Below are 9,651 nucleotides of genomic sequence, written 5' to 3'. Positions count from 1 at the left end.
ACATATATATGTAATCTACAGGTTAGTGCTGCTTGTTTCAAAGGCCCTCTGTAGAGCAATATTATTGACAAAAGTGCAGTAACAGAAAAATGACGAGTTGAAATGATGACAAGAGCAGCACCACCACTCAGGTTTCATGTTTTTATATTTCTGCCACTTGAATCTAAAAATCAATGAATAAGTTTTCCTTTTATGGAGTCAGAGTGCAGAATGCGGAGGATGGGTCGTGACCTTGGGCCAGAATATGCTAGAAGATMACTGTCAGCTGAAAACAAAAAGGAAAAGAAAACATTGCAGTACTGAGCTGTGAGGTCTTCAGCATTTTCAGAAGAACATTTCATCAAAAGTTTCAAGGTGTTAAAAAATCAAAGCTGTAAGGTCAAACCAAACAGTAATGAAGGATTGTTGGATGTGCTGGACCCACCATCATCACCACWCCCACAGGTTCTTCACTTGAAAATGGGAAATAGCTATTTATCCATATCTTTTTACCCTCTTTTACTCTAGGAGAACATGTAAACATCACAGCAAAAGGCAGGGAGCCGAACCTGCAACCTTCCCCCTGCGAGGCAACAGCTGCTTCGTGCTGCAAAATGATAAATRTATATCCTTAAAACATTACATATAAAGTGTTTTACAATGTGTTCCTCATTCACCAACAATCATCAGAGAACTGATGAATTTTTCAACATCTTATTACTGTACAAAAGCTGATTATTTGGAATCAAACTGTTCAAATTAAACAACAATTGGTATAATTAGAGACTCAGATCTGTTTTCTGTTTCCTATAGAGCTGCCACCAGACTGAGCCTGTGGCTTAGGCACAATTGATTTTTCTTGATTACAATGGCTGAATGAAATATGTTAAAATTCTTGAAGAACATTCTGTTTGTTGTGATTATATTTGATATTAAAGCAAAGAAACTGGATAATATGATAGTTGTGTAATTATTTAAGAGACTAAATGTTTATAAAACTTCTCATAAAAGCTGCTCGACTGCTTGTCTGCACTTTTTTTCTGTGACCTTGTTGCTCTTTTTTTCACGAATTTGTACTTTTTTTAGCTCTAGGGTGAAAAGTGAAATCATCTTGCGTTTGATACTTTTCTATGATTGCGTTGTTTATTTATTGKTTTATGTTTATTAGTCCTGCTTCCTGCTCTCCTGTATGTGTAAAGGGAAATGTTAGCAGCGGCCAATGTTGCTATTGTCTCAGGATGATGATGTCATAGCAGCAAAGGCTGAGTTCCATTCCAAAACACCTAAATGTGAACTTCAACATTTAAGGCCCCCACATACTTGGGTGTACTTCACTCCGCAGAGGTCCGAGTGGACTCACTGAGGACTTGAAGTGGCCGTGCACCAGACAGGTCCGCACAAAGATGAATTTTTTTTACATCCGCCGTGTCGCACATTACTCTGCCTGGCGCTCCTTCAGGCTCGTACGAAACCAGGGTTTCACAAACATTTCGAGTCCCTTAAGATAACAACAGCTCGCTCTTTTAACAAAATTTACTTGAATGTTGGAAGGTAACATAAGTTTATGAGCTCTATACATTAACAGTAAAATATTATAATTGACCAAATCCTATAATTTTAATTATTTCAATTTTATAAAATAATATATTCGATGGATGGCTTTAATTTTTTTTGTAATAATTCTTAGAGCTCTTTCCTGTAAAATAAAAATAGGATTTGTGATAGTTTTGCAAGCTTTACCCCAGACTTCAATACAGTAAATTAAATGTGGAACAATTATAGCATTATACACCATATATAGTTGCTTCATTTTGTTCAGTAAATAAAGTTTTTTTTGTCAGCCATTAGTTATCATTCTATATTCCTCTTGGTCGTGTTTTTTAAATTCCTCTGCCTTTCATTTATTAAAGTTTCATGTTTAAACCAGACTTCCTGCCGTTGCAGCATCTTTTGTTTAGCTAAATAAACCAAAGTTTATTATTCTCCTTCCGTGCTCGCCTCTGAACTTGAACTGCCTTTAGGTCTTCCACTTCTCTTCACAGAGCAATTTCCCTTCAAGTACACAACACCAAAGGTATCATAAATGTGAGCAGATGGCAGTTTGCACCGTGCTTTGATTTATTGTAATTTTCTCTGCGTCRGGCAGGCGAAGAGGAGGAGGGGCAAAGCAGGGCCACAACAGACAAGAGCAGCTGTGACGAGAATGAAGAATGTAGTGTATGTAAAGGATTAGAAGAGAGGTCTGCTTTCACTCACCGATAAGGGAACAGAGACGTCGATACARCAGCAAACAAACAACAGAATTAGTCTCAAGATGCCAGATTATTCATTATTAGAAACAATGTGGCCTGCAGCATTTTCTCACATCTGACAGCAGAGATTCATATCATCTGGAAGCAAATCAARCAGCTGATATTTTCATAAAAGAATAATGAAGCATTCAAAAGAAGAAAAAGTTGGTTTTAAAWTTTTTTAATGTTTTTGTGCCACGTGTGTAGAGATATTTAGCTGGATTGTCAAGTTTAAACAAGGCTACTGTATCTTCCTTTCGTTGGCCCATTTCTCATAAAAGCTCTGAAACCCCCCAAAAGTGAAGTCATCAGCATAAAGACGCAGAGTTTGAGAGATAAGATGCTTTTGCTTATTTCTCRTTTATTTTCCCTCCTCCCAAGTTTGTGGAGTTTTCAACTTGATGTCAAACGTTGTGGATAATAGATAAAAAAGACCCATGCTGAACAAAATTACACACCTATGTCACTCATATAAGGAAGTAGTGGGTGTTCGTTCAGAATAAAAAGTGGGGACACCAAACAATCAAACTGYGTTTTATTGTTTGTTTTGTTTTGGTGAGAATGTGAAAATGCTTGTGGCCTGTGGCGGCAACATTGTTCCTGGTTCTCAGCATGCAGACTGCTGTCTGCAGGCTATTTGTGGCCATAAGGCATCTATAAAAGGAAATCTGCCGGATGACACAGACCAACACTAATGCACATTGAAGTTTAAGAGAGGAGCTGAAAAGTGCTTCCCCACATCGGCTTTGATGACAGCTGAAAAGTGACTCTGAGACCTGGAGAGGAGCTACGTGCCTGAGTGACGGCAATCAGAGGCAGACATGGAAAGTTTGAGTAAAAATGTGGGGAAGGTAAGAAAGACATGTCCATTTTATTTACAGTAATTATTGTGTGAAAACTGTGTAAACAACCCCTCTGCAAGGTGTAGAACACCTTTTAGCCTTTTCTTTCTGCTGACATTTTTTGTTAACAGGCTGTTTTTTCTTTTTCTTTTTTATTAATTTAACTTTAAAGTTAGGTCTGAGTTGAAAAAAGTTCAAATTTTATTTATCAACACTGTTTTATATCTTTCTCCTCATTATAACCTCTACTAGCCACACACACGCATGCACCCCCACCCTCCACACACACACACCCAYGCACACACACAAAMATGCAGACAGTTTTATAGTCAGATGCTGCAATTTAAYACTGAACCTGCAATTTTCCAACATATAAAACTTTTACGGTCAGACATTTCTGCAGAGAATGCACCTGTAACCTGTTATCACACAGCTTTCAACTGTAATCATTTTATGAAGATTTAGCCATTTTAGTCAAAGTACATAACAATTTACGAGACCTTACACAGTTTGATAGCACTCGAAGTGTGTGTTGAGGATGATTCTCAGCTACTACCACACCAAATCTTAAGTCAACATTTGTAAACAGAATTACAGCAAACCTCTCCGTTTGATTAAACTTGATTAGCCGTATTGGTATAATTGAATTGGGTTCATTCTAAACGTTAATGAGTCATAAATGCAAATCTCATTATTGCTTTCTGAAAGTTTCCTTAAACTCTATCATCAGGGGGCGTTTTGCTAACAAACCGGTCTGACTTCAATAGCTGATGCTAAAGTTTTAGTCAAAGATGTGTCTCAGTGTGTAGTCCTCTGACTGCGATGACTCAGCAACTAAGTTTCAGATTAATATTTATGAATGTTGTGTTTTGCTGAGGTTGCCATCTTGAGTTGTGCTGACTCCAAAACTTTATTAGTTGTCGATGTACAGAGTTTCATTGAAATCCACCATCCATTGTGACATATTTTGCACACGCACACACACAGTATATATTGCCATCTATATGGGGTGCCATTTGTAAAGTTACACTGTCAAAAATTACCACCGATATTTTTGTTTTATTTAGCCTTTTATAAGAAAAAAAGAACAGATTTATTTTTCAGTCAGTTTTTTACCATATGATTCATACATTTATAAATGTCATAGTTTATAAACTAAATATTGAACTTACAAATTAAATATTTAGTTAACAAGCTAAATATTTAACTTGTGACTTAAATATTTAGTTTTGAGCTAAATATTTAGCTTGCAACTTAAATATTTAGGTTTCAACTTAAATATTTAGGTTGCAACTTAAATATTTAGCTAGCAAGTTAAATATTTAGCTAGCTACCTAAATATTTACCTTGAAACTTAAATATTTAGCTAGCAAGTTAAATATTTAGCTAGCTACCTAAATATTTAAGTTGACACTTAAGTTAAATACTGTATTTAGGTGGCTAGCTAAATATTTAACTTGCTAGCTAAATTTTTAAGTTTCAAGGTAAATATTTAGCTCAAAACTAAATATTTAAGTCACAAGTTAAATTTTTAGCTTGTTAACTAAATATTAAATTTTTAAGTTAAATATTTTGTTTATAAACTGTGACATTTATAAATTATGAATCATATGGTGAAAAACTGACTTTGAAAAATTAATCTGTTCTTTTTTTCTTATAAAGGGATAAATAAAACAAAAATAATGGTAATTTTTGACTGTGCAACTTTACAAACGGCACCCCATAGCCATCAGCAGCGAGAGATAATAACTATTATTATGCAACAAACTAAAACCGTTTCACTTTTTTCTTTTTATACACACAGTTATAGTAAATTTACGTTTATTCTTGTATATATTTGTTTGTAGTTTGCGTGCTCAGTTGCAGCTGCCATTGATCTAAATTTGCCCACACTTTCTACTCATGACGCAGGGTGTGTGTGTGTTTGTTTGTGCTTAAACTCTTTACTTGGAGACACGCCTCAACGGTTTATTCAGGCACGGAGGCGAAACCATCCTGATATAAATATTAAGATCTGCGGCACGCAGCTGCCTCAGATTAGCAGCTGTAATTATGGCAAAAGAAATAAGCATTAATGACAAGCACAGATGTCGCTGTGAGATTAATGGGTGACTTTGAAAACGATCGTGAGAACAAGCTGCTGAGAAGAGAGGGGCATTGCAATGTTAACAACAAATAAGGTGTTTTTAATTTATTTAGAACATWTTTTTAAAATTTAGTTTTCTCAAAGAGTGTTGCTTTCTCGTGGGTCACTGTTAATGTGAGCCCTGACTCAGAGTGACCTCCTTCACTAAAGGATTTAGAGCCTCCAGTATTTGGTGTTTGGGACGAGAGCATGCCTGAAGTGATAACTGAGACTGTCACGCACGTCGTGTGCTGACATTCGGCACAGCGAACCAAAACCAGTTCGAAATGTGATCCATGAGGACGGCATGATCTCGGCAACGCTCTCCCTGATCAGCGCTCAGCTGCAGYGAGCACCGCTTGATAAAGCTTTGATAGTGTAAACTTCCCCCGCTCTCATCACAGAGGACAAGCAAACAGGGAGGTTTCGTAATCACATGTAAACAAGCCTAATGGCTATTTTAGTCGAGAACTCTGGTGAGTATTTTTAAATGCGGAACTGATTACAGACACGTCGGATATAACTGCAGCCTCAAACAGCTCYGGTGGTCTGAGCAACCAAAATAAACAGACAGATATTTCTGACTGAGGGCGTTTTCCTTTCTTTTTTTTTCTTTTATTAATGAAATTTTGTTCATTATGCAACCTGGATCTCATATCTGAAACCAATTTAATGTTTAAAGTGATTCCAATAATGATCAAAGATTTAATCAAATAATATAATATAATAATCTAATCTAACTAAGGCCACCATCGTGAAAATGAATAAAAAAATGTATAAAATATGCACCGTGCATGATGTAATCTGCCACTTGACACTTTCTACACTCCTTTACATTTTCATGTAATCAGTTCTGATTAAAATAAAAACCATTATTAAAATATAATCCAACTTATCATCACTTGTTAATCTAAATAAATATGATAAAAAGACAATGCCTGCTGTTTATCACTGTCTTATTAGACTTTAGAGGCTTTTTTCAATGTAAAAGCAAACCTGAACAAAACACCGCATGTTAATGAGGCACATTAAATCCTTTCACAAAGGTCGAGTGCATCTGCATTTCTGCTCTGCCCTCCTTGTGAAAATGCTGCACATAAACAATAATTCCAAGAATCCTGCAGCGCAAACAAGCATACATTTACACACATTATGTGCTTTTACCTTGTCAACAGCAGCCACTGTTCGGAAGCTGCAGCATTCACTTTATATGGATATAAAACATGGATTCTACATGCGTGCAGATCCACCAAGCCAAGCCTTTTCAGAAGAATTCTCTTTGTTTTGTAGAAACGTAGCTAATAAAGCAATAACTGTGCTTTTCAAGTTTCCAGTTAATTTTTTCAGACCTTGGCGTGTCTCTGCATTGATCTTGTCTTGTATTAGTATTATTAACAGTTAAGAACACAAAAAACTAAACGTAACTGATCACCTGGCATTTTCTTCWAGTCACAATCCACATTAGAGTTTTCCTTTTGAAACAAACTTCCTGTAAAGACTGCAGAGTGTCTCAAAGACAATTTGCTGTGATGTTTCAATTCAGCACAATAAGCKTTGGCGATCAAAAGTAGGCCAGCTGGTTTAGTTCATTTTTGTTTTAAAAACCAACAAATGAATGACGAATAAATGATCATTTAAAACAATCAACATTCACTAACCCTGTCAGTCCCTCTCAATCAGGCGTTCTGTGATCCAGTCGTCACTGCTCCACCTGCAGCTATATTCTCTGCAGTAGGCTGACTAGAACATATTTCAGTGGCCTCGCTCTCCAGTTTGCATCTTGCAAATGACCCGACAATAACACTGCAGAAATAAGAGCTGTGATTAAGTTGGGGAAGCTCTTCGGATGAGAGTGGGCCCTGATTGCTGCAGCGGAAACAGCTCAGATCACGACTAACAACTTTGAACTCAAATTGCAAATGGATTTCTGCTGATTAAAATAATAATAATAATCTTTTTAAACGGGTAAGTCGCTACGTCTTTTAGCAGTTTTGGGTAAATTTCATACACAGGCACAAACCAGTTGCTCTTATCACAGAATCACAGTGATGCTGGTGTCTGACACAGAAAATAACCAGTGATTTCTGAGCATAAAAAAAAACAGTCAACCACTTGGTGACAGAGACCCATGGGGTGAAAACGTGACAGAGCAACAAATGCAAAGATCAAGTTTTTTCTTTTCTTTTTTACAGAGAGAAACTGAATAAAGAGGCACCTTGATAAACCTTGTTTATCTGTAGAGGAAAAAGAAAGATAAAATAAGAGGGTTTGATAGAATTACATGAATTTTATAGTTTAAGTCTGGTGACTGCCTTGAGCTCTAAGAGTYCCTTAATTCATCCTTCATACAGCAGAGCTTGTATTTCCACTTTTAGTTGTTACATGTGTCCTTGAGTGAAATGGCAGCATAATGTGTTGTTGACAAATGKGYCCTTTTAAARGATTAGAAAAGCTGGATTTTTMTTTGGTTTGGGCTGTCAAACTGAAATCAATAAATAGTGTTGAGATGTTTTGGCCGACAAAGTTTTGGCAGTAGTGGCAAAAAACAAAAAGGTACAAAGTTGGATTTAATTTTGAAAAACAGAAAATGTTTTTTCACATTGGCTGCTTATRACATTAAACTCGAACAATTCAAGGATTGATATGAATTCAAGCTGTGCAACAATAACAACAAAAAAAGGACAATCAAGGTAAGAAATATAGTATAAAACAAGGCAAATATTTTTGATTAGCTGCCACAAAAGTTTCGTGAAAACTGCCGACATGTTGAATGCAGGAGGCAGAGAAGAGACGTGTTGCTTGTATGAACAAAMGAGGGTTTTCAAATCTACATCAGTAAAAAGTTTGCTTCTTTTTATTGTCACAGCGTGAGAAAGTCTCTACAGGTTGTCACAGCGGGCTGTCAGGACCTGTTGAACACACACATGGACCCTTCAGCTGCTCAGAGTTCCTGCTTATTTGAAGCTTTACATTTATAGTTTTAGCACTAATTTACTTGACTTTATGTAATATTCAATCATCGTATTCAGTAAAAATACATGCGTTTATAAAAGAGGACAYATTGTTTGTACATTTTCATTAATATTTATTGCACATGGCATTTGAAAGCTATTTCTTATAAAGTACTTTCCAAGAAAATGATTATTTCTTCTGCTTTGTAACCGACAGGGTTTGGCAGGAGGCTCAGTTAGACCTGCCACATTCAGTTTTGYGCCCGTGGTGAGCAAGCTGCCAAATTCAATTAAAGGAATTCTTAAAAAAGACGAGACATCTGCAGGAAAATCAGACAAGGTACGGCAGCATCACACATTTACAAAGTGWCTAAATGAAATTTCTGTGGTTTCAGGATTTGTAAGCAAAACAAAAMGTTTGTGTTAGTTTTGTGCTTTAAACCGTGTGTGCAGCTGTTTGACTTTGTGTTTGCTTCATTCTTCATTTGTCGTGTCGCTGCGCTGAGTAATACAGACTAATTGTTCATCATTTAACACCCGTCTTTGTTAAGCCTAAAGACTCAAGGTGTGAAATTTAACAAATTAGCAACTAAAATGCACAATGGCTGTTTCTGAACACTAGTATCTTTCAAGTAKTTCAAAGTATTTTAGAACTCATTCATTTTGAAAATTACATTTGTTGTTTTCATTACTTCTGTAAACCACAGCTTGAAACTAAACTCTACTTTGAAAAAAACTTACCTTCAGAATACAGCTGACAAAATGAGACTATCAAGATGAGATTTTATGGAACTTTACTTTCTTTAAATCAGACAGAAAACCACCTCCTGGTCCTCGGGGGTCACTATCCAGCACATTTTCCTTGTTTCTCTGCTTCAACACTCCTGATTCAGTGATTAAATTACMCMTTTAAGTTCTGCAGAAGCCTGTTAATCCTCCATTTWTTCAAATGTGGTGTGTTGGAGCAGAGAAACCTCAGGGTAGTGGCCYTCGAGGACCAGGATTGGACCCCCCTGATCTAAAAGGCTCATGAGGCAGAAAATCTATTTCTGCACCTTGTCGGCTGCAAAAATGACTTTAGTGATTAATCATGTCTGATAAMTGATAACCTTTTTTTATTTGCTTCTGGGGAATAATCTGTCTGACTTTCATCTGATGCACTTTGACCTGCTTCGACTCCATAAAATGCTTAAATTTAGAATTTGAACTTTTTTTTACATTTTCCCCTGCAGACAAAAGAAAGAAAAAAAGCAGACTGCTTAAGACATTGCCCATTTATAAACTTTTCTTTCAAATCACATGATGTTAAATTTAATATGATGATGTATAGGTTAATAATTACACAAATGGCATCCTTATCAGTGACTTCAAAGTGTTTTAACATCAAACGCATTGAACTGCTGCCAATCAATTTATTTAGTTTAACATATTAATTTTCAAAACTTTAAAACAAAAGTTAATAG

General features: G+C 36.1%; 1 protein-coding gene across 2 annotated transcripts in view; it reads left to right on the top strand.

Annotated features, from left to right (window-relative positions):
- The first annotated feature begins 2,997 nt into the window (after nucleotides 1–2,997).
- mlip (muscular LMNA-interacting protein) overlaps nucleotides 2,998–9,651 on the top strand; it is a 28,229-nt gene continuing 21,575 nt past the window's right edge. For both annotated transcript variants that reach the window (XM_014016357.1, XM_014016283.1), the window contains exons 1-2: nucleotides 2,998–3,121; nucleotides 8,406–8,528. In XM_014016357.1, the coding sequence (XP_013871811.1) occupies nucleotides 3,092–3,121; nucleotides 8,406–8,528 (153 nt within the window). In that variant the 5' untranslated portion in view covers nucleotides 2,998–3,091. The remainder of the gene's footprint in view (nucleotides 3,122–8,405; nucleotides 8,529–9,651) is intronic.

This window comes from Austrofundulus limnaeus, unplaced genomic scaffold, assembly GCF_001266775.1.
Source record: "Austrofundulus limnaeus strain Quisiro unplaced genomic scaffold, Austrofundulus_limnaeus-1.0 Scaffold0, whole genome shotgun sequence".
Lineage (NCBI taxonomy): Eukaryota > Metazoa > Chordata > Actinopteri > Cyprinodontiformes > Rivulidae > Austrofundulus > Austrofundulus limnaeus.
Note: the sequence above shows the minus strand (reverse complement) of the source record. Positions and strands in the feature narration are given on the sequence as shown.